We start from the raw sequence: 25,113 nt of genomic DNA, 5'->3' as shown, positions 1-25,113 counted from the left end.
CAAGCCTGCAATCTTATCCCTTCAGAATATGAAGAATACTATTCATAGTGCCTTTCAGACTGTGACAGGATGGATGGTTAAGATAGAGCGGAATCTTGTGCTGGAGCTGTGAAAAGCAAGTGCTCAGGACCACAAGGCAGAGAATCACAGGCAAAAGATTTGGAAATGAAATGTATAAAGACTTTGAGCTAGGAATTGGATGTCCCCCATTTAAATCTTCACACAGACATGCATTCACAGGTTGGCCTTAAACAAGCTGATTCTCTGTCATCCTCAACTCTGTAACATAGGAATAAGAATAATACGGTGGCAGCGTCCAGAGCAGTGCACCACAGGCACTCCTAACACTCACCAGCACACAGCTCTAGTCCCCATGCTGGTGTGTGCTCTCCCGGAAGTGTGGGCACATTTTCACTTTTGTGCAAGAGCAGAAATACATTCTGGAGCTCAACCACAACCTGGAAGTGCTGTATTAGAGCAGAAACATGTTGCTTAGCCCTCAGCAACGTGTTTCTGCTCTAACTGAGCACTTCTGGATAGGGGTGTGCCCCAAACTGGAAAACCCTGTTTGGTTCTAGTGGAACCGGACTTGAACAGGTCTAGTCCGGTCCTGTGCACACTAGAGCCAGGCCCAGTCTTGCTGAAGTCTCAACCGGTTTGGGTCCAGCTCGGAGGTGGGGGTGGGAATTAAATATTGGGGGGGGGTGGCGGACTTACTGCCATTGCGGGGCTTCGGGTTGTGGGTGGTATACTGCTCTGGATGTCAGCCAATGTAATTATTATTAAAATAATGTCTGGGGAGTACTTTGAAGCATAATCTATTAAAAAATTGCTAAGCAGAATTAGTGACTGACATCCATATGAGCACTGTGTGTACGTTGCCCGCAAAGCATACATCCAGCAGCTGTGTGCCTGCTTCTGAAGCAAGGATGCTTGCACATAGGGAAGGATTTTCACTGAGCTCTCCCTCCACAGAAGTGCTCTGTGAAACCCACTGATATAGCCCTGAGGGCTGCACAGGCCCCACAGACAAAATTATGAGTGGCACAGAGCACTACCAGGGGAAGGGGAGATATTACTTACTTACTTACTTACTTACTTACTTACTTACTTACTTACTATGTATTTATTTATTACATTAAATAAATAAAGTTAGGCAAAAGTCTCCCAGCCATTGTGTGAGTATCCATGCTTTAGAAATGGGCATTCTGCCACTGCACAAATTCTTTTTTGGGCTGCGTGTATACAGCGTTTGTGTGGATGTCAGCCAACATTAATAATATCTAGCAGGTGATAAAGCTTTACCATCCAGCTGCTTAAGCTGAACCCTTTCTCTAAAAAGAAAAAAAAATGCCAGCCACTAGTTGTGTATAGGTTTTATATTTGTAGTTAAGAAGATGCAATGACTTCTTTCCTTTCTTTTTAATGCAGCTATGAACAGATTTGCAAATCTAATTATGTCCTCGGAGTCTGATGAAGCAATTCAGCTGGACACAAGCAATGTTCTCATGATTGATGAAGAAAACAATTTTGCAAATCGCAAAGAACCTTTGCACAGGGACAGTCCAGGTTCTGTGGCAGGAAGGACAATGTTGCCATCTGATGCCAAGACCAAGGAGATGCCAACAAATTCCTTGGAAACAAGCTGTGCCCAGGGCAGCACTGTGAGTCCATTATTGGATGACTTCCTTGGCAAATTAAATTCTTCAGAAGAAAAGGATTCTAAGTGCTTATTAATCAGGGACAAGTGTGCCGAGGAAGACGCTTCTGTGATGGCAGAAGATGGTTGTTCTAATTCTCGATCAGATAGCATTAAGAATGACCTTCCCGGAAGAGCTCTGAATAATACAGCGAATGCACAAGAAATCTTGGGCTTTTCTGTGTTGGATTCCATTAATACAAACAAGATTTTCACTGTGAATCAAACTCGTTTGAGTAACTATTCTAGAAATTTTAGCAGTTTAAATGAAGACACTTTGGTTGGGATGGAGCGTAAAAATGACACTCTTCCAAAATCTATGTATGCTGCTGCAGAGGATTCCAGCTCAGACACTGAATCTGTAGTTGAAATGCCTGGACTTGCAGACAGTTCTTTGCTCTTACTGTCTGCTCGTGACAATCCCTTGGAGACCCATAACAATCTTGAGTCAGATGAGGAGCAAATTGAAATTTGCTGTTTGAATAGTGAGCAGCAGCAGATTGCTCAAAAAGAGCAGGTCACATCTACTGCAAAAGGACTTCATCATCCACCAGAATGCAGTCCTTCAGATAATAATTTGGAGGCAGAAGGCAAGGCGGAAATTGGTTCACTGGAACTGTCCAATGGGAAATTCTCACTGGAAGAATCAAACTCACCAAGGCACCCCAATATAGAATGTATGGTTCCATCCACATCCTTTCATTCTCAGGTTTCTCCACCAGGGATAGATAGATTAGATCATCTGGTGGGTGACAATGCAGGTTACTCTTTCCATGACAATGGTGCCTTAAGGAGAGGAGGAAGGGTTAGCTCAGAGAGCAGAGAGATGCTTATGGAAACATGTGGGACTTGCAAAACTGATGCACAAGAAATGCATTTGTTCATGACAAGAAACATCAATGGTTGGGACAGCAACCTTCTAGACAAAGATGAACAGATTAAAAAGCAAAGATCAAATACAGAAAATGAATTAGGATCAGATTCCAGCAGTCATACAAGTGGCTATCCTTCTACTTTAACAAAGAAGGGAACCAGTGATTCAGCACACTTGAGTAAACCAGACAGCAATCCTGTGGACTGTGCATCACAGAGAACAGGGTGCAGCTCCAGATCTCCTCTTTTGACAAAATCAAAAGATCTGAGTAAGGCCACTGCTGCTCATGAATTACCAGGGAAGAATGAAAAGATAAATGCTCTTCCTGCCTCTAAGTGTTCAAATTCAAAAACTCAAAGCTCTGGCCAAGGCAAAGGCATTACAGTCCCGCACAGTCCATCCTCTTCAAAAAAATTGCATCAGGAAACCAGAGGAATTCCCCAGAAGAGTCTTGCAGATACTCTTTCAAATAATCAACGCAACAAACCAGGGCCAAAGTTAAAGGGTCTTACTATTAAAAGTAAGACCAAGACAAATCCAGATGCCCCTAGCACTGTTCCTGCAAAAGGTGGTGGCATTGATCAGAAAAAGACTTCCCTGCCTGTTCATTTGTCACCCAGACTTCTTACAAGAAAAGTCACACATATGGAACCACCTAGCAGGAGCCTTACAACAGGTTCCAGGACTCTTCAACAGGATGAGGATAATAAACCATCTTTAGTAGTGCCTCAGGAATCACCTTCACCTCTGTTGAATGGTGACAGCAACACTGTGAAAAACAATAAAGGTATATCCATTAGTAATTCACAGCCAAGTGAAGATGGAATGGCAGAGGATCCTGCAAAGGAAAAAGAAACACCAGTCTCAATGTGGGTGTCCAGGAACAGTGAAAAGAAAGATACGGCTGATGCTGAGGACTACCAAACAAGAGAAGGTTCTCCTCAGATCAACACACCTTCCAAAATTACAACCAAGAGTGATTGTCTGAGTGACAGAACTGAAAACCATAGAATGGGCATGAATTTGGTGAATCATGGTGGATGTGAATTTGACCCATTAGATTCTGAAAACATTGGGTCTTCTAAAAAAGATCCTTCTGGTTTTCTTTATCCTTCAGCTAGGCAGGAGCAGACAGGTCAGGAAATCCAACGCACTTTCATTGAGGTGAGATTATCTTCCTCCTCCTCCACACCATCCTCTTTAATTCCAGAGGCATCTCTGGAAAAAGAGGACAGTCACAATAAGAACAACCAGCTAGGAAATGTGATGCAGAATTTGAGGCAGAAAGCTTTTGAGGAAGAAAATGCACACACGCTGTTAAAACCTGTGACGAGGACATACTCAATGCCTGCTCAGTTATCAAATCATATGAGGGAGGAGAGCAATGCTATGGATTCTCCATCACAACATGTCCAGGATATTCTGAGCAATGTTTCAGGTGAAAAATACCCTCATTCAGAGATGGGTATGCTGAAAATTGTCCATCTCAGTCTGATGAATGGCCAGGGCACCCAAGGTGGAAAAGAGACATCTCATAGTATCTCAAAATCGAGCACCCAAGACTTGCCCTTGCCTAGTGACAGCAGCAGTCGCATTGCGGAGAAGTTAAAAACTTGTCGGAGAAATTATTACTATTATGAACTCAACTGGCCACACGATCCCATTTCGTCTTTCTCAGTGAAACAGAGAATTAAATCTTTTGAGAACCTTGCCAATTTCGACAGGCCTATGGTCAAAGCCATAGACATACATTCTACCTCTCTCAGCTCTAAGCTTCCCATCGGGAGAAGGTTGTCAGGTGGAGTTTCTGCCGTTTCAGCTACCAGCGTGAACGATGCCGTCCAGGCACTGAGACGAAGCTTGAGCTCCTACTGTGAAAGTGAAGCTCCAGCATCGCCACGGATGACAAAATCCTCCACTAGCGCTGCATTAATGCATCTGCAGCAGAATTCCACTGAGGACAGCAAGGATGATGCTCACATGGAGAAGTGTGAAAAGGGCGGTGCTTTGGAAAGTGCAGATAGTTTGCCACTGTCTGCCACCAATGCTCGAAGAAGCCGGACCTCAGGGGGGCACATCAGACACACACCTTTATCCCGCTCCAAACTCCGGGAGCTGAGGGCCTTGAGCATGCCAGACCTCGACAAGCTGTGTAGCGAGGACTTCTCTATGGAGTCCAAATCTGCCCACTTCAAGACAGAAATGGAAGTCACCCCTGCAACCAGACCTCTTGGCCTTCCCATCGAAAGCATTTCCAGTTTGAATGAATGTGCCGAGCAATCCAGTCTTGTGATGGCAAATAGGCAGCATTCCAAAGACAGCAGTCCCTGGACCAGTGGTTCTGGCACTCCTGGATCAGCATCCGACGAGGAAGTGGTACAGCATGATACCAGCACTCAGATGCACTCAGGGAAAAGCTGGTCAATCAGGTTAGTTCCACCCTTTTCTCAGTATTAGTTTTATCTTGGGAGTGAGCAACGTTCCAGAGCCACATAGCAAAACCTTCTTGCAACCAAAAGCTACGCAGTGCATGACCTATAGTCAGAACTGTGTTGTCGTCACTAAAAGAATTAAAGTTCTTCACCCAGAGTTCTGAGGGCAGCATCGAATCATGACTAAGACCACTGAAATCAACAAGACAAGTTACTGTGTTTCCCCGAAAATAAGACAGTGTCTTATATTAATTTTAGCCCCCAAAAATGCACTAGGGCAATTAGCGGTACATCAGAAATTACTGCTAGGTTTTACTTTCGGGGTAGGTCTTACTTTCGGGGAAACAGGGTAGTCATGACTAACTTAAGTCCCATTATTCCAATGGGATTTAGTCATGATTAACTTAATCTGGAAGCTGTCTTGAATAATTATTTGCATTCTGCCTCAAGAAACGCTGTATTCTGCACTGTTGGGGAAATGTACATACTTTAGTATAATTTATCCTTCAATTTTAAAACTATGCATAATCTCTTCTGGTTCTGCTGTGCATTGTGAGAAGTGAGGGCCATGCAGTACTCTGAAGTCTCACCCTTGTCTCCTAGAATTTTTAGGCAACCACCCCCTCTGGCTTCTGAGATTTTCAACAGGCTTTTCTTACAGATCTTGAAGCATGCCTTCTTATTTATTTTATGTTATATTTATTTATTTATTTTTTACATTTATATCTCACTTTTCCTCCAAGGAGTCCAGGGTGGTGCACTAAATACTTAAGTTTCTTCTCACAACAACCCTGTGAAGTAGGTTAGGCTGAGAGAGAAGTGACTGGCCCAGAGTCACCCAGAAAGTCTCATAGCTGAATGGGGATTTGAACTCTGGTCTCCCCAATCCTAGTCCAGTACTCTAACCACTACACTATGCTGGCTCTTTGCCTTTGCAACCATAACAACTTAGAACTGGAAAAGGTGCAGAAGAGGGCAACCAAGATGATCAGGGCCTAGAGCACCTTTTTTATGACGCAAGGCTACAACACCTGGGGCTATTTAGTTTAGAAAAAAGACGACTGCAGGGAGACATGATAGAGATCTATAAAATCATGCATGATGTAGAGAAAGTGGATAGAGAAAAATTCTTCTCCCTCTTGATGTGTTTTCTCACTCTAGAAAACATTAGACACCAGAACCAGGGGTCATCCCATGAAATTGATTGCCAGGAAATCTAGGACCAACAAACGGAAGTACTTTTTCATACAATGCATAATCCACTTGTGGAATTCTCTGCCACAAGATGTGGTGACAGCAAACAACCTGGAAGGCTTTAAGAGGGTTTTGGATAACTTCATGGAGGAGAGGTCTATCAAAAGCTACTAGTCTGAGGGCAATAGGCCACCTCCAACCTCATAGGCAGGATGCCTCTGATTCCCAGTTGCAGGGGAGTAACAGTAGGAGAGAGGGCATGCCCTCAACTCCTGCCTGTGACTTCCAGCACGCAGCATCTGGTGGGCCACTGTGCGAAACAGGATGCTGGACTAGATGGGCCTTGGGCCTGATCCAGCAGGGCTGTTCTTATGTAACTAGAAACTTGGAAAGGTGGTTGTTTTGGGGAATGAAAACAGAAATTCTTAAGTTGTATTCTGCACCTGGTACCAGATTCTGCACCACTTCTGTGCTCCTGCAGAATTGCAGCATATACATTGCCTACATTCCAGTGCTTCTTGCTCTCTAGCAGGACTCTGCAGCCTCAGTGCTTCTCCCTCTGTTTCTCCCACCCCACAGCCTATTCTGCCACCATTTCTCCTTTTTTCCTGTCACCAAAGCTTCTGCTTCTCCTCTATCTAAGCTGTGTTGGTCAAACCACTGCCTTTTCCTTCCCACACTAACTCCCCACCCTCATACCTGAGGGGGACTCCTCCCCCTACTTGGAGGTCTTGCACACCTCTTAACTCTTGTTTTCAGCCTTTGCGTCCTCAGTCCCAGTATCCCTGTGAATTTGGTTGTAATGGACCTACATAGCTATCTGTGTCTGAGCAGTTAAAGTGTGTGGCTTGGAAGGATAAGCCATTGGCCACATTCACACGTAACACAGAACTGCAGGTATAATGGACCCGCGGTTTCTCTCCCCACCCACCCCTGTCCTCCTGTCCACATTTGGACAACACTGAGAGCAGGCTCTCTGTGGTCAGGGAGACTGCAGAGAGGAGGAGGACTTGGCTGTGTGGGCTTCTTTCTTGCATGAAGGACAGCCCGCACAGCCAATCACAGCAGGAGAGAGGGAGGAGCTTCCTCCCTCAACTCCAGTTACAGCAACTGCATCCTCCAGTTCTGCATTTGCATGTAACACCGCGGAACTCAAACCTCAGGTGTGAGCAGCAAAACTCACTGCAAGCCAAGCTTTCAAATTGGAGTTTGCTGTGTACAACCTCGGGTTGTTTTCCAAATGGGACCAGAGTTGCACACATCGGCAACCTCTGGCCCCTTTAACTCTGGCTTCCTATTACATGCAAATGTGGCCTCTGTTTCCACCAACAGCAAACCATGTTTACAAAGATCTTCTTGCTTTGGCGATATGTTTATTGAGATTCTTCTTGACAACCAAAGCCAAAGGTGGCCATACATTTCTTTGGCTGTCCTTGGTTTATACAGTATGTCACAAAAAGACAATAATGGCCTCCATCTTTTTCCCGTTTCTAAGAATTTGTCTTACATTTCTGCTTCATCCTTGTCATCATTTAACATCTATGTCAGGGTAATGAAAATGTCCTGCTCTCCTGGTTATATCCACATTCAGGATCCTTCCAGACATCCAAAAACAGCGCACTGTGAAAAGCACAGAACTCTTGCAAGGTCCCTGCCGGTTGTCTGAAAAGCATCTGAGTTCCTGCAGGGACCTCAGACAATTTCTGTAACACCACTGGCTGGGCAGCGCTTGCCTTCTGTGAGCAACCCACTCCTTTTTATTAGTACTTCTGGCAAATGGAGAAAAGTTATTCGTGCAAGGCAGGAACTGGCCAGCAGATGGTGCTGCAGAAATTGTCCCGACAGTCTGTCTGAACAGCCTGTGAAACCCCACTAGCAAAGATGACACAAGCCTGTGGAAGTGTGTGGAGGGTAAGTAAGCTCTTTCTTCCAACTTGCACACAAGCTCTTCACATTGTGCAGTATTTTGTTGTCTGGAAGGAAACTTTTTTTTAAAAAAGCGTGAATAGTTAATATTATGTAGTTCAACACATATCTGCAGTCTCATCCAATCCAGTTTTTTGTACTAATATGTTTTAGCTTGGATCAACTCTTGGTCTCCACTCTGGACCAGCAGAAACTGCAATCAATTTTGTCTTCAGTGACAACAAAATGTGACATTTTTTCACTACTTCAGGAGGCCAAAGCACAAGCAGAGGTAAACCTGAGTACGGGTTTTTTGTTTTGTTTTTTAAAGCTGTGGCCAATATTCATAAATTAACAGTGGAAAATATCTGAAGGCAGATTAAGACCCTTGTTTAAAAATTCTACTTGGGGAAGAACAGTAGAATTTTGGGAGGCTCTGGTATATTTTGGAAGTTTTTTTATGCCAATGTGAATTCCCGCCCCCCTTGTTTAAAAAGCCATGAGATGGCCTTGACATGGATTGTACCATGGTGGGGCAAAGACTGAAGGCCCCACTCCCACAGTCCCAATCTGGATTCCCCACCACCCACCCACAGTTGCTATTTTTGAAAGGAAAGTTTTATGTATGACTTGGTCCCAAGCTGTTTATAAAGCAGGATCTGAAGCCAGTATGTAGCCAGTGTGGTTTTCTGGTAGCTGCTGATCGGCTGCTTAGCAGAGAGGAGGTGTGCCTGGTTTCTCCATCAGATTCTCCAAAGCCTAACCTCAGCCAGGAGCTAGGACAACCCTTTCAGCCTGAAAGCTGGCTTGGGGGAAGATGGGGAATTCTATCATTTATCGTAAATACCCAAATGCAAATACTAGACACAGACATGAAAATATGAAAGCCAGTTGCCATGTATGGTTTGCCATATGAACTCTGACCAACCAATCCATCCATGAAGGCCTGAACTCAGAAGAAAAGGATGTTCCAAACTGCAACTAGAGGCAAGCATGCTGCAGGGAAACAACTCCCTTCTAATCAGAGAATAAATCTGGCAGAGTATCTGGCTATCCTGCCTTCCTTCTGCAGAGTTGAGGCAGGCAGGCAGGCTGGCTGCTGGTGGGTTCTCTGAGACCACAAATGTTTGAAAAGTATTCATTTTCTGAGTACTGATTATGAATCATGGCTTCATCAAGAGCAATTGGAAGCCCTCCTGCGATGAAGTTTGCTTTTAGCCACAATTCCCTTTGTCATTACACACTTGCCCTGGGCACTCTTTTCAATTCACCATTCTAAAATCTCCTCAGATGTTCCATTCTTATGGACCATCTTGTACCATTAACAAATCTGTGACTTGTCCAAAACCTTGTGGATGTAAAATGTCTACTATGAATTCCTTTGGTTTATTTGAAGAGCTCTTTTATTCTCAGCAGTACTGTGGACCTGGTTCCCCACCCCTCCTTAAACGTGAATCTCATAATTAAATGAGCTGTTCTAGAAATCCATGTGGGAGATCTACCCCTTCCACCACTTGTAAGTGTTACTACACTTGTGAAATGCTCTGAGTTCTTTGAGAGCTGCTGATGAGCTGTTAAATCTTAGATTTTTAACCGGCCATCTGGCTCATATGAGTTTTTCAAAAATCCTCACCTAGACGGGAGAATCTCAGTGGCCACTTTATGTACAAATGTGTGTGTGATGGAGCCCTGAAAGGAGTCCCCCCACACACACACACACACACACAGATGATGAGTGGAGAAGAGGTGAGGTCACAGTTATGAGCTTGTGCAGCAAGCTAGGCTGAGAGGAAGTTCTTCCACTTGGTAAGATGTCAGGTTGCCAGATAATGAAAATATGTGCCCAACGCACAATTTTTAGGGCCTGTTAACTTGGAGGGGTAAAATTTCACAAGACCATTCCATATAGCTGAAAAGGAGTCATCCGAATGGTGCCTTTTGTCACTCAGTCACATAAAATGGCTATTTGTTTTGGTCAAGTACACAAACTTCTGAAAGCAATCACAATTGGCTCTCTCCTCCCTTCCCCTCAACCCCAGCACATCTGTATCTTTATGCAAGTCAAAGACCTATGTCTTATATTTAGGGGAGTTATAAGTCAGAACATTTGGGATGCTAGTAGAGGAAGATATTCCCAAACCTCTGAATTCTGCTCCAGTACCTGGTTCAAGCTTGTTACTTCCAGGAGTTTCATGAGCCAGGTGGGTTTGGCAGATTTTGCAGAAAGACTATGACTGGATTTTGTTCCCAGCCAAAAGTCATCAAATGCACTTTTAAGTATTTTCACATGGAATCTTAAGACAGATTATTTATTCATGCTGGTTTGTAAAACCCAAGAACTCAAATATTTATGAAACTGAATGCTTCTTGGAACACAGTGCATGTCTGCATACTTTCTCACATCTGCTCTTAAGTCCAAAGTGGCACAAGGGTTGGAAAACATTATGCAATTTGTACACTGGCTTTTAGTCCACAGTAGGATGATTCTCAGTCTTCTAAAATAGCTGAAAGCTAATATTTTTGTACTGGTGTGGTTAGGTAATACCAGTTTCTGGGGCCTACAGTTCCACACATCCAGCTTTGCAGGTGTCACAGAGTTCAACCTGGGAACTCTGGCTCCTTACTCTCTGCACCACCATGCTGACTGGCCACGGGAGGAACTGCAGCACCTTCCAACCACCAGACGGAAATCTCTAGGCAGAACCCTCCTCACCAGGGAGTCAGGTGATCAAGGGGAACTCACCATCTTCCTCTTCTAGAAATCCCAGGACCTACTTCTACTTTCCATACTGAGCAATGGGTTACGCACCCTCCCCTTGCCCCAGGGGAGCACTACTGTCCTTCCTAAGAGTTCCAGGACCACCATTCATTCCTCCCTCTCCTCTTCAGCTTACATGATTAGGAACCTAGGAAGTTGCCATATACGGAGTCAGACCATTGGTCTATCTAGCTCAGTTTTGTCTACACAGACTGGCAGCGGCTTCTCCAAGGTTGCAGGCAGGAATCTCTCTCAGCCCTATCTTGGAGAAGCCAGAAAGGGAACTTGAAACCTGCTCTTCCCAGAGTGGTTCCATCCCCTAAGGGGAATATCTTACAGTGCTCACATGTGGTCTCCCATTCAAAAGCAGCCAGGGCAGACCTAATGGGACAAGTCATGCTTGCTAATCAGCTAATGGGACAAGTCATGCTTGCTACCACAAGACCAGCTCTTCAGGATTCCAATTTGCCCCTTACACAACTGCTTCTAAGAGGCACACAAAACACTGAGTCATGGCACTGAAAATAAATTCTAGGGTTGTACTCTCAAAAGGCCTAGCTCAAACTTGTGCTCTGCTTGCCTCATCACTAAACCCAAAATGCCTTTCTCAACCTCTTCAGGATAAAAAAGCATTCTAAAACCTCCTTTAGAACCTCTGCACTAATATTCTGATATTTAAGCTATCTAAAAATTTTGCAATTTAATTTTTTTTTAATTAAGCAATTTTTGAAAACATGATTCTTTTCAACTTCCAGGCATGTTGTGAGTTTTATTAATATTCCATCTTGTTTTTTAACTCTTGAATATTCCTTTTCCTTTTTCCCATTTTTTGTCAGTGCAAAGAAGATGTTTACTTTGTAGTCTTGAATAAAGAGGAAGGATCTGGCCTGGGATTCAGCGTTGCTGGTGGAGTAGACCTGGAACAAAAATCAATCATCGTAAGTGGTGACTGCATCTTTCTCATAAGTGGGTTGCAGAGCCAGCTGGAAATTAGATCAAGTGCTCATTTATCAAGGCAGTCCCCAGCCATAAAGCCCTACTGCGAGTGGCTGCTTGCATCCTTTTGAATGCCATCTGCTAAAACAATCAGAGAGGGAAATGCCACAAGTGCCAAATTAACCCTGATGCATGATCGTGCCATAAAAGACTATCAGCAATAGCTGATATACATCTCGATGATTATGGCTCCTGTATCTACTAGGCTGGAGTCCCAATGAACATCCATCTTGCCTCTTTTTCTAGTTATTCCCAAACCATATGCCATGAGAAAACTGCATTCTCCTGAGTCAGGCCTTTGGTTTATCTATCTTAGTATTGCTTGCTACTTGATTGGCAGTGGCTCTCTAGAGGTCTCCCCCAACCCTACCTGGAAATTCCAGGGATTGAACCTGGAACCTTCTGCATGTGGAGGCACATGCTCTACCACTGAGATACGGTTCTATCTAAAAGCGTTCTGCAATAAATAAAGTCTCCAGTGAGCCCATCTATAAGGGAGGCTTCCTGCTGCATCTCTGTATGATCGGCTGTTTTGACCTTGCAGGTAATTTTGCTGCAGGTAATTTTGCTGCACCACATGTGATCAAAGCGTGGAGTCTCTCCTGATGCAGAGACCAAGCAGAATTCCCCAGCTTTGGAGGAGGCTACCCACTGCAGCTTGCATAAGTGCCTGTCCTGCATTTGCCACCTTCTGGTTTTCCTCATCATAAGGCATAGAGATGGTGCTCATATGAACAAAGCAAACCACATTTAGTACTTCTGTAGCTGTTCACGGTAGGGTGCACTACCTTACCACTCTGTTTGCATATCCTTCACAGACCTCAGGGACATATTTGTGGAAGCAAAAAGAGCTTTTTCAGAGAGAGGGGAGAAGCAAAAGTTGCTTCGCCATCCTCCTCTGCACGCAGTGGCCTGCGGAACAAGCCTTTGCTGAACTGCTCTATAGGAACATAGGGAGCTGCCTTCTACCAAATCAGACCATTGGTCCATCTAGCTCAGTACTGTCTACACAGACTAGCAGCAGCTTCTCCAAGGTTACAGGCAGGAGTCTCTCCCAGCCCTATCTGCAGATGCCAGAACTTTCTGCCTGCAAGCATGCAGGTGCTCTTCCCAGAGCGGCCCCATCCCCTAGGGGGAATATCTTCCAGTGTTCACACATGTACCCTCCCATTCAAATGCAAAGCAGGGTGGACCCTGCTTAGCAAAGGGAACAATTCATGCTTGCTACCACAAGACCAGCTCTCCTCTCTGATCTCTCTGTGAGAGTGGAGCCTTTCTTCTGCCCTCATCTCTCTGTGCAACAAGTGGACCATGGTTTTTTAAAGCTGTTGTTGTTATTTTTACATTTATATCCCGCTCTTCCTCCAAGGAGCCCAGAGCGGTGTACAACATACTTGAGTTTCTCTTTCACAACAACCCTGTGAAGTACGCTAGGCTGAGAGAGAAGTGACTGGCCCAGAGTCACCCAGCTAGTTTCATGGCTGAATGGGGATTTGAACTCGGGTCTCCCCAGTCCTAGTCCAGCACTCTAACCACTACACCACACTGGCTCTCAAAATTTGTCAAAATTTTGTCAAAATATATCTTCTCTTCAAATAACCCACAGTCAGTGTTTACCAGACCAAAGCCCAATTGAAGGAACTGTTCTTATTAGAATATATCAACAATATGAAGCTGTATATGCTATTAAGAAAATGAGAGGATAGATGCCCACACAGAACATGGGTCTCATGGCTATAGGGAGTGGCAACTAATAATACACCACTTGCAGCACAAATTCAGACTTCTCAGATTACACAGACTGAAGGTCCTGCCTTTGGGCAAGGGGTTAAGCTAGATGGTCTTTTGGTGCTTACCAAATCTGTGATTCCATAAATAGACTGGAATCCTTACCCATAAAAGCCTTGGGCGCGCGTCCGTGCCGCCCGTGTCTTTTTCGCTCGTTCTGGGCATGCGCGGAGATGGGCGGCCATGTTGGACCCGGCCGCCGGTGGGCGACTGGCCCCGATGGCGGCGGCGGCCGCCACGGGAGACCAGAAGGAGCAGAAGCGGCGGGCGGAGGGTGCGGCCGAGGCGGCGGCAGAGCCGCGGCCTCGGCCAAAGGAGTGCGGGCCAAGGAGGCGGTGGCCGTGGCGGGGCGACTGGCTCCGATGGCGGCGGCCGCCGCCACAAGAAACGGCGGGCGGAGAGAGCGCCCGAGGCGGCGGCAGAGGTGTCGGCCCAAGGAGTGCGCCCGAGGCGGGTGAGGCGGCAGCGGGAACCGCCCCCCCACTAGAGCCCGTTATTACAACGGGCTTACACATACTAGTCTATTCATACTTGGCTTATGAGCTTCCCAGAGCTGTATGACTGGTCAGTGCTGGAGACAGAATGCCAGACTAGATTTACCTTTGGTAAAATCCAGTGTGACAATCCATATATATGTATTATTAAGATTTTGTAAGATTTTGAAGGGCATCCTTGTTTGTTTCAAAGATGATTCATTTATTAATAGCATCCTATACAATACAATACATATTATATAATACATATTATATAATATATGATGCTATTAGTATCATTTGTTAGATATAATAGCATCATATAATCGTATATTTTAATAGAATCTAGCCATCTCTTTAGCTGTTGGGACAAATTGTAATCAGTGGAGCTGTGAATTGTGCACATCTGTTTATGTAGTGTGTGTGTTTTTAGCCTATTTTGAGTCTGGTGTGTTAGAAAAATATTAAAATTGTCCGTTCCTTCCAACAGTGAGCAATAAATTCTGTTTATTAAATTGTATGTTATTATATTCTTCCTCTGATGCATTAAAAAGGCACCAATAATGAATTTTTAACAATATGCAAACTCATTTAAATAGAATAGGTTCATTAATCAATCAAGTAATTCAGTGGATCCCAAATTTGGGTCCCCAAATGTTATTGTACTACACCTCCCCTAATCTCCAGCCACTATGGCCAAAGTTTGAGAATCCCGAGTTTGAGTGAGAATCCCTGAATACATTAGTTAAAAGTCAGATGTTTAATCAACTCAAAATTCTTTAGTCAACTCAAAATTATTTCGTCAGTTGATAACCTTCATCTCAGCCTCTATTTTTTTCCCCCTTTCTTTTTTTGGTAGGTCCATCGTGTGTTTTCAAAGGGGGTGGCATCCCAGGAAGGGATCATCCATCGCGGAGACCTCATCCTTTCCATCAATGGCGTTTGTCTTGCGGGTTCGGTGCACGGAGACGTGCTCAATGCTCTTCACCAGGCCCGGCTGCACAAATATGCCATTGTTGTCATCAAGAAGGAGAAAGATGGAGAAAATATCTCTTCTTCCAAGCCTGAAATATGTGCTCCTGGAAGACAAACTTTGGTGGCAGTGAAAGCTGCAGTGATGGGGAAAGGAGCAGGTACAGTGTTCAGTTCAACAGCAGCTGGAATGAATTCAAAGAATAACCAATGAGGGGAAAGGGCCCACATGGTTCCTATTATCACTGTCTGTGTATTTCTGCAACTGGATAGAGCAGGTGAAAATGTACTTGAGTTCTCATTTGGACTCCTTGGAACTCAACTAGTATGTCAAGGAGTCATCACAGGCAGGTAGATGCTTAGATATTCCAGGCACAGCCTAATCCATGTGGAATCAAGTTGGTAGGTTTCCACTCAGACCAACTGGAAATAAGATTAGGGCCTCTCAGGTGCTGGTATACGAATAATGTCATAAATATGAACATTTTAGAGCTTTGTTTCCAAAGACAAACGTATTTGGATTGACACACGTTCCTGCAGTCCAACATCAAACTATTCCTGCAGAGTAGTTGGAACTGTGGACCAGTAACTGAAAAGCAGAAAACCATCCCAAAATTATAATTGACTGCTTATTAATTCCAAGGAACAGGAGTAACACAGGGCAGAAAATGCTGTGAATGATAATTTGTACTTCCCAAGGGCTGGGAAACAGGAACATCTGTGATTCTCTGCTAAGAACAAAGAATCTCATGCTTTCTTTGGTATGACCGCCTAAATCTGGTAATCAGTGAGTGAGCTCTCTGTGTGTGTTTTTCCCCCCGAAGGTCCAAGCAGAGAGCTGAATGATGTCATTTGTGTGGAACTTTTGAAGACATCTGCTGGCTTGGGATTCAGTCTAGATGGAGGAAAAGCTTCAATCTGTGGAGACAGACCTTTACTTATCAAAAGAATATTCAAAGGTACTTGGGAAATGGCAAAGCATCCCTCTCAGTGGCCATTACTTGTGTCTCCCTGTGGTTCTTCTTAGATTGTGGGCCTATTTGGGACAAGGGACCATTTTCTCATTCCTTCTACTGTGTAAACCATTTTGAGAACTGAGCAAAGAGGCACTTTTTAAAATTGGCAATTCTCTTATATTATTTAGCAGTGGGAGAGCAACTGGCCCTATCCATCCCCAGCACAGCATCCCTCCAGTGGCTGTTGCTGGTGTCTGTCTTATGTTTCCTTTTTAGATTGTGATCCTTTTAGGGACAGGGAGCCATTTTATTTATTTATTTATTTATTTATTTATTTATTTATTTATTTATTTATATCTATGTAATCAGGTTTGGGAACTTTTGTTGAAAAGCGGTATATAAATATTTGTCGTATTCAAGAACATTTTGTTGCTGTTAAAAAGCAGTATGTAATAATAATAATAATAATAGTAGTAGTAGTAGTAGTAGTAGTAGTAGTAGTAGTAGTAGTAACTAGCTGGCCTGGGTGCAGAGCATCTGTGCCTCTAGTTCTCCCTCGTTCTCAGCCCCCCTCCGTCTTTCTCTCCCACCGGTCTGGCCACTACTTTCTCTCCCCACCCCTATGGCCAGCCTGGCCACTGCTCCCCCCACCACACCAGCCGGCCTGGCCACCGCTTTCTCTCACCTCCGGCCGGGCTGGCCACTGCTTTCTCTTCCCACCTGCCGGCTGGCCTGGCTTCCGCTTTCTCTCCCTGCCCGCCGGCCGGGCTGGCCTTTATCTCCCCGCCCGCTGGCCAGCCTGGCGTTTGCTTTTTCTCCCTGCCAGCCGGCCAGCCTGGCCACCACTTTCTCTCCCCTTCCGCCAGCCGGCCTGTCCTCCGCTTTCTCTCCCTGCCGATTTTTAAATTTTTTTATTTTTTTTAAATCTGTTGGTTTTAAAGAATTATTTTAGACCTGAACTGTGAATTCTTTCAGGCTGCAATCCTATGGATGCTTACCTAGGAGTAAGCTTCATTGAAAACAGAGAGACTTACTTCCAATTAAACAGACATAGGATCATACTGTTAATATGCTTTATTAAAAACCATCTTGTGAGTCATTAAATTGCTCTATAACTATTGTTAGTAAATATATGCACATCCCACTCTTAAATAATCTACTGGTCACAATCCAACACAGAGTTAAGTACTTCTTTCAGACAAGCGATAATATTTTTACCATTTTCCAAACACATTCCTAAACATATTGGGCTTCTTTATTCTCCTCAGCATATAGAAAATTGCATTATATTGAGTTGGACCATTGGTCCATCTAGCTCTGTACTGTCTATACCAAGGCTGCACATCTGCAGCTCTGCAGCTGTTGTTGGACTACAAATCCCATCATCCCTAGCCTCCATGGCAAATAGGGATGACACAAGTTGTAGCTAACTAAGCAAAGAGGCATATTTCAAAGTGGTGATTCTCTTCTATTTAGCAGGGGCAGAGCAACTGGCCCTATCCAACCCCAGCACAGCATCCCTCCAGTGGCTGTTGCTGGCATGTGCCTTATGTTTCTTTCTAGCTTGTGAGCCCTTTGGGGACAGGGGACCATCTTCTTGATGTATTATTTATTTTTCTATGTAAACCGCTTTGAGAACTTTGGCTGATGAGCGGTATATAAATATTGTAGTAGTAGTAGTCCAGCAAAGCTGCAAGGCCAAAGTTGTGCAGTTCTGATCTACACTGACTGGCAGCAGCTCTCTGGGTTTCAGACAGGGATCTTTCCCAGCCCTCTTTGGAGATACCAGGGATTGAAAATGGGACCTTCAGCGTGCAAAGCAGGTGCTCTGCCACTGAGCCATGGCCATTCCTTGATGTTTTTCAGTCACCAGGGAAAGCTTGTATTCCTTGTTTTGCGTATCTGACCTCAGTCAAGTCACTCTCACTCAGACTCAGCGCCCTTCTCTAAAATGGAAATTTTAGACCAGCTGCGCTAGCATGGTGTAGAGGTGAACATGATATAGATGCAGCATTTGGTAAATTTAAAAAACCATGGGTTGCTGTGCTGGTCCATTAGACCAATAAATTCAAAAGCCACAGTATGGTGATACACTAAAATGTCACAAAATGGTGAACAGGTTTTTGAGTTCCCTGAAATGCTTCTTCTAGAAGAAGACAAGTAGATGGGCGGGGATGGTGGGGGGAGAGAGACTACAGACTGAAGACTTTGGGACATGAAGTTAAAAACCCCAAAATCTACAATTCATAGTTTTTTTAAGATGGAATGCAGGAGACGAGACTGTAAGCCCTGTTCAGACATGATGTTGTATGACTGTGGAGCTGTCTGTACACTCCTATTTTTGTGTGAATGACTGCACCTGGGTTCATTTTAAAAGTGAATCTGGGTGCAGGTCCCTCAAACGCAGGGTACAGATGGGAAGTGTACTGTACCTGTGTTCAACATAATAAGTGAATAACTGTACCTGTGTGTACACTCGTACAAGTGCTGAACATCACATGTCAATAGGGTTTAGGTGTAAAATTGATTTCAGGTTGCATTGAGGACTGCTGGAACAAAGAAACCATAAGGACTGTTCCCCCAACATTGAACACATTGAAACAACATTTTATACTGGAAATATAAAACTTAGCAATTACCTGGTCCTGTCACCAGCCCTAAATGGAACTCATGGGCCCCTTGTAAGGCAGAGAACAGAAGTAAAAAGAAACAAAAGTTATTCTAGGAATACTAAATATAAAGTTAATTATAGTCTCAGTTGCCACAATAAGCTTGTACTCATGTGGATTGTAACAGAGTACATTTTAGAACTGTAATTACACTACAGTTCCCAGATAGCAAATATTGCCTTGACACCACCACATCATTTAGGACTGTTTTTGGTCTTCCTGTGTTGCCTCTGCCCTAACATTTCCTTTCTCAACAATAGGTGGCGCTGCAGAACAAGCTGGAAAGCTGGAAGCTGGAGATGAAATTCTTTCCATTGGAGGAAAATCCCTGCTCGGACTCATGCATTATGATGCCTGGAATATCATTAAATCTGTCGCAGAGGGGCCTGTGCAATTGCTTATCAGAAAGCATCAGCCTCCAGTATGATGGGTGTAGTCCCATCCAGCTAAACGTACCTTTTGAGCGGGCACTTCCAAGCAGTGTATACCGGAACTAGGACACATATTTCAGAAGTTGAGTCTCAGTGATTCAGTGGCATTGATCTACAGGAGAATGTTTCATTCAGCTAAGGAACGTCAAGATACATCAGCCAGGAATACATGCCTGCCAGTGTGCTATTGTTTTAAAAATGGCAAGGACATTGTTCCCCACCAGGATGGAAGAAATCAAAGTGCCACAGACTTTTCCAATAGGCTACATGAACTTCTGTTACCTGAATTTTCGCAGTCCTGGAGATTTCCTGAGGAATCACCTGTGTGGAGCTGCACCAAAGGCAGGTTATTTTGTTCAGGGCTGAACTCAAGTCAGGACTCAACCTTGGAATCTGTTTTCAGTACAAGGGCTCTGCTCCGTAATATGTGAAGAGAATACATTCGAGCACGTGCAGAGTGCACTTGACACATCACCTGGGCAACCCCAACCAAGCTCACATATCTGGAATTGTGGTGGCAGGGAAGGGTTTTAGGTCAGAGGGTGGGACTGCCAGGCAACTTGACTTCTCCCACCCCATTTTAGAAATCACTTACTGGCTATGTGTGACTTTGCACTTGCCATATAGATGGCACATTGATGGTACTTTGCATAGACAACATGGGAGAACTCAGTAGCACCTACAAAAAATAGTCTCTGGTTTCTTCCTGCTACAGTCAGAGGATTCAAGTGTCCTCTTTGGAGCCACCCAACTATTACATGACAAGATTGTTTCCAGTGTCTTGGAACAGAGCATAACTTGGTGGTAGAGTACTGTACATCCTTTGCATGAATGACCTCCCAGTTCCAGTCCCTGGCATCTCCAGTTAAAAGTTCTTAGGTACCAGAGCTAGGAAGAACCATTGCCTGAGACCATGGAATGCTGCTGATATTCAGAGTAGGCAGTTCTGGGCTAGACAGACCAATAGTCTGGCTTGTATATGGCGGATTCATATGGGGGCCTCAAAAGGAACCTCAGGTTTAGTGGCAACCTCGTCCTCATTCTCCCTGTTGCGAAATCACAGCATTTCAGTGCCCAAAGAAGAAGACGTGGCATAATTTTTATACCTGGGAACTATTTATTGGTACATTTATTGGGAAGTGTATGTTGGTGAATTTTTTAAAATCAATTTTTTTAGTTGTGTGTTCTTGACATTGTTACTCTTTGCAAGGTGAGAGAGGAAACTTGCCTTCTGTTTGTGAGAAGTGAGATTTTCTGGCCATATTGCATAGTTTTGTTTTCAGGTGACTTGTGGTCCTTCATTGATTTATTAAAAATAGGACAATCTTTGGAACATTTTTACTAAGGCTGCAACCTTAAACACACTTCCTAGGGAGTAAACCCCATTAAACACCATGGAACTTACTTCCAAATAGAATTACACTACACTTGGTTCCTTTGGCTTTTAAATAAAAATAAAAATAAAAATGGTATGAAACAAAGCTTGCACAACTTTGGGAAACCAGAACTGCAAATGCTTTTTACCATGGAATTCTGAACTCTGTTTAAATATATATGAATACACATCTAAATAAGCAACTTGTATTAAGTCACTAATAATTGAATATCAGACTGGAGGAAACCATGAAGAGAGAGATTTGTCCTAGTTGGATATTTTATTCCAAACAGTTGGAGCCTTTCTGCAAGGGGAGATACAAACTCTTTTGAGATACACAAGTGAATGATCAAAATTTTCAAGCTTGGAGGCCTATAGTTAAATAATTGGAAATTAGATGACCTGGCTTTCAGAAGAAATGGAGCTTACATCATTTCCTATAATGGCAAGGGAAATGTCTGCCTTTATCAAACTGGTCTGGTATCCAGTTATACTTCTGTATAATCAGAATGTTAAAATAACCGAAAAACTGTTTGCTTAAACTAAGTTGTAAGGGGTGAAAGGATAAAGACACAAGAAATTTGAATAATTGGGAGATTTCAAAAACCCAGACTGCTTGGAGAAAGATTCTGCACATGTAAATTCTGAGTGGCCATATTTTCTGCTGGTTCTATGCTAAAATCATGTTTTTGTAGTATATTGTGTGTGCATATACATATAGGCAATTACTGGGTTTGCTGATATGGATAGAGTGTTGTGACACTTACATGTTGTTGCCCCCGCCCCCACACCAAGGGGAATTCAGATATGGAAGGACACTTCCAGACATGTGGCCAGTGTGAAGGCAGCTGTACACCCACCACTGCAGCATGATGCTCAATGAGGTCAATCAAAGTGGCTAGATGTATCTTTCCAGGAAGTTGGGGAGATCCATGGCCCCCAGTTGTTCTTCATGGCTGGTTACCAGAGCCAGACTGAAGCCTTTGTGTGTAGTTCAGAGTTCATTTTTTAAAATGTGTGTGCATAATAATACGCTCCAGAGCATCACAAGCACTTACCTTTAATGTTGCACACAGAGTCAAATCACATATCTGACAAGTTGTTTTGATGTGTACGTTATTTTAGGCACAGAGATTTTTGTAGATAGAATAGTTATTTTTTTCTAAAGCAGGGGTGACTGAAAAATACACAGGTGTCAAAGTAAAATCACGATGCCTAAAAACAGAGGGGGAAACTAGTTTGTTCCTATTGCCTTAATTTGCCATCAGAGATAGCTACAAAATCCCAGGTCACGCCAATGCTGAATAACAAGTAGGTTTTTAAAATCCAAACTTTTGCAAATGGCTTCTGTATTTATGAGAGAGTCTTCCATTTCATTCCAGCCTTATATTGTGTGGTTGTATTTTATATGTTTGTTTGTCTGAATGTATAGTTTGCCTACCATAAAGGCGTGGCATGAGTAGTCTCCCTTCAAATGTTTCTTCCATTACCAGTCTTGAAATAGTGTAATTCCCCACCTCCAATCAGAAATTTCTTTTTAAAGCCCTCTTGAAGAAAGAAAGAAAGAAAGAAAGAAAGAAAGAAAGAAAGAAAGAAAGAAAGAAAGCATCCAGCCCAAGGAAGAGTTCTAAGCAACTTGAGAAATTTTTGCCTTTCTTTGTGAACATTGGGTGAGCCTGTTAACAGAATATTTTACTGATCCCACAACTCTAGAATGGCTCTAAATGGAACTTTTAAATGGCTCTAAACAAACTGGTAAAAGAAGAGAGCAATTCGGTAAAAAATAATGGCTTACATCCTGTGCAGTGTTATGGAGCCATGTTATGGGGCTTCTAAGGAAGCCCCAGTGCTTTTCTGAAACAACAGCCCAACAGTTTCCCCCGTTGTCATGAATGGGGAAAACTGGGGGACCACTGCCCCAGAAGACTGTCAGAGCTGCCTTAGAAATCTGCAGCAACCCCGGGGAACAGTGTTATGGGTCAATAACTCTGCACATCACGTATGTCAATGCCTGTAATCCAGTGCTTAATTACTTCTGATCTTTTAACCCGTTTTCCAAATTGCAGCCCGTTTATGATGTCCTAGGAAGCTCAGTTGGAGCCACTGAATCTCGTGCAAGTCCCTATCTGAATAGGTACCAACCAGCTTCCATCTGTGATGCAGAGGATTTTGCTTTTATGATGACTAGTTAAAGGCCTCTGACACTTCACAGGCAAAGGGAGGACTGCTGCTGAAATGCTGCAGCCTTCCTCCTCCTGTTGCCTTTCCTTTGTTCTCTGTCCCCTACCTTCAGCTCCTATCCCATATTCCAGCTGTTCTCAAACTTGGGTCCTCAGATGTTGTTGGTATTACAACTCCTACCATCCCCTGCCACAAGGGCAGCTGGGCAATGTGTCAGGGGCTGATGGGAGTTGTAGTCCAACAACAACTGGGGACCCAAGTCTGAGAGCGAACACCTCCTGTATTCCATTCAGCACTGCACTCCCCGATGTTAAGCACTTGACAAAGTGATGGAGTGCTGGGAACTGGCTGTTATATACACTGATATACAGTACCAATCATTAGCTAATTTAGATTTCTAAACTGTAACAGTGTGTTAGTTTTTCCTCCCAGAGACGGGGGAACCCCCCAGCTTCTCAATCCAATTTTTAAGGTTTATTAAAATGATGGCTGCCAGCAGCATACAAATGCTTTCATCCTGAATAAAGCAGGATTTAAAATAGGAAGATGTTTCATGTGAGCATTTGCCATCATTAACGTGAAGTGTGTCTGGAAAATGAGGCATAATACACCATGGTTTTGTAAACATTACAAGTCATTACAAGAGAATTTTTCAGAAGATATTCAAATTGTTTGCAGACAGTCTTGCAGTTCCCATCTGTTAGGTCTGTTTGTTAAACACAACGAGAGGAGATTATGTCATAAAATGCTGAATATAGTTTAAGAGGTATAATGAATTTAATGTCTATGCTGATCTGTAAACTTATTCTGGATATACATGATATTGTTCTCTATTACTGTTAAACCTTTTACTTAATTTAATAGTAACCCTTTGTGTGGTGATTCATTACCAAAAAACAAACATTTCTTTTGATTCAATTGAACTGAAATTGGCATATTCAAAATCTGTCTGTACTACATACAACAGGAAATCCACCTTCCAGGAAACCAGTTTAGTAAGGAGATGATTAGTCATATGCCACACATCTTCACCATATTTGATGTAAATGAAGTTTATTTGTACAGTATATGAACATAAGGATGAAAGTGGAGAGCACACTCAATAAGAAACCAGACTCACAGCCTCTAGTCACACAAGCAGTAGAAAAGATCATAAGTCTGTAGATTGTTCCACTTCAGGCTGCAGCTGAGGTGGTCACAGGATGGAACTTTATTCCACTAAAAAGAAAAAGGATTCCCTGTACCAAGAAAATGAACTGGTCAAGGAGAAGGCTTTTAGCCTATCCATTTCCCTGACATGCTAGTTTTCCACATGCAGAGAATTTTTTCTCACATGGAAGCATTCAACTATGTTATTCCTCACCAGCAATCTGAGTCATATAACATCCAAACACAGGTCATTTGCTGTTTGTATGTACTAGGCCACAATTTAGCTATGTGTGTGTGTTTTTTAAGTGTGACACACTACTTGTATGATATTGTATATTGACACCATTATTTATATAAATATATCCTTTGTGTTGAGATCATTTTAAAAATGCCTTGTTGTTATAAGAGAAGTGCAATAATAGGAATTAGACTGTACTTTTTCTAAAGGTTGCTTTGCCCCATTTGCATCTCAGTAAATCCTCCTCCTCCCCGATTCCCCCATTTTTTAGTGATTTTTTGAAAATAAACATGAGGCTTAGTACTGCTCTATGTGTTTTTCTCTCACGCTTTGTTTTTAAAATATGTGTTGAGATTTCATGTTTTGGATGTATGATTTTAGTCTGCTATGTGCCATTCAGACCACGGACCAGTCCAAATTCAGACCATGGTCCATGCACATCCCTAAAGGAAATTATGGATACGAATACGATGAATTTTAATATACCGCTCTTCAACAAAAGTTCCCAAAGCGGTTTACATAGATATAAATGAATGAATGAATGAATGAACAAACAAAATGGCTCCTCGTTCTTAAAGGGCTCACAATCTAAGAAAGAAATATAAGATAGACACCAACAACAGCCACTGGTGTACTACATACTTGAGTTTCTCTTTCACAACAACCCTGTGAAGTAGGTTAGGCTGAGAGAGAAGTGACTGGCCCAGAGTCACCCAGCTAGTTTCATGGCTGAGTGGGGATTTGAACTCGGGTCTCCCCAGTCCTAGTCCAGCACTCTCTTCCTCCAAGGAGCCCAGAGCTGTGTACTACATACTTAGGTTTCTCTTCACAACAACCCTGTGAAGTAGGTTAGGCAATTGTGTGAAACCTGACATTTCCCTGCAACTCTGATTGGCATGAAGCCCACTATCTAGGACTGAGCGAAAAGAAAGTGGCCAGCTGGTTTTAAAAAGAGGCGAGTTACAAACCCAGTCATTGACTTAGGGAATTACTGGGGCATCGTTCTGGATCCTGGTACTACAT

General features: G+C 43.4%; 1 protein-coding gene across 12 annotated transcripts in view; it reads left to right on the top strand.

The window, feature by feature from the left end:
* Positions 1 to 24,399, top strand: part of PDZD2 (PDZ domain containing 2) — a 382,173-nt gene extending 357,774 nt beyond the window's left edge. For all 12 annotated transcript variants that reach the window (XM_053299060.1, XM_053299054.1, XM_053299061.1 and 9 more), the window contains 6 exons: positions 1,432 to 5,002; positions 8,279 to 8,396; positions 11,699 to 11,800; positions 14,979 to 15,252; positions 15,916 to 16,050; positions 18,977 to 24,399. In XM_053299060.1, the coding sequence (XP_053155035.1) occupies positions 1,432 to 5,002; positions 8,279 to 8,396; positions 11,699 to 11,800; positions 14,979 to 15,252; positions 15,916 to 16,050; positions 18,977 to 19,143 (4,367 nt within the window). In that variant the 3' untranslated portion in view covers positions 19,144 to 24,399. The remainder of the gene's footprint in view (positions 1 to 1,431; positions 5,003 to 8,278; positions 8,397 to 11,698; positions 11,801 to 14,978; positions 15,253 to 15,915; positions 16,051 to 18,976) is intronic.
* Positions 24,400 to 25,113: the final 714 nt, after the last annotated feature.

The sequence above is a fragment of the Hemicordylus capensis genome, chromosome 2, assembly GCF_027244095.1.
Source record: "Hemicordylus capensis ecotype Gifberg chromosome 2, rHemCap1.1.pri, whole genome shotgun sequence".
In the NCBI taxonomy this organism is placed as follows: Eukaryota; Metazoa; Chordata; class Lepidosauria; order Squamata; family Cordylidae; genus Hemicordylus; species Hemicordylus capensis.
The sequence above is the reverse complement of the archived record's forward strand: the minus strand, read 5'-3'. Positions and strand labels throughout refer to the sequence as shown.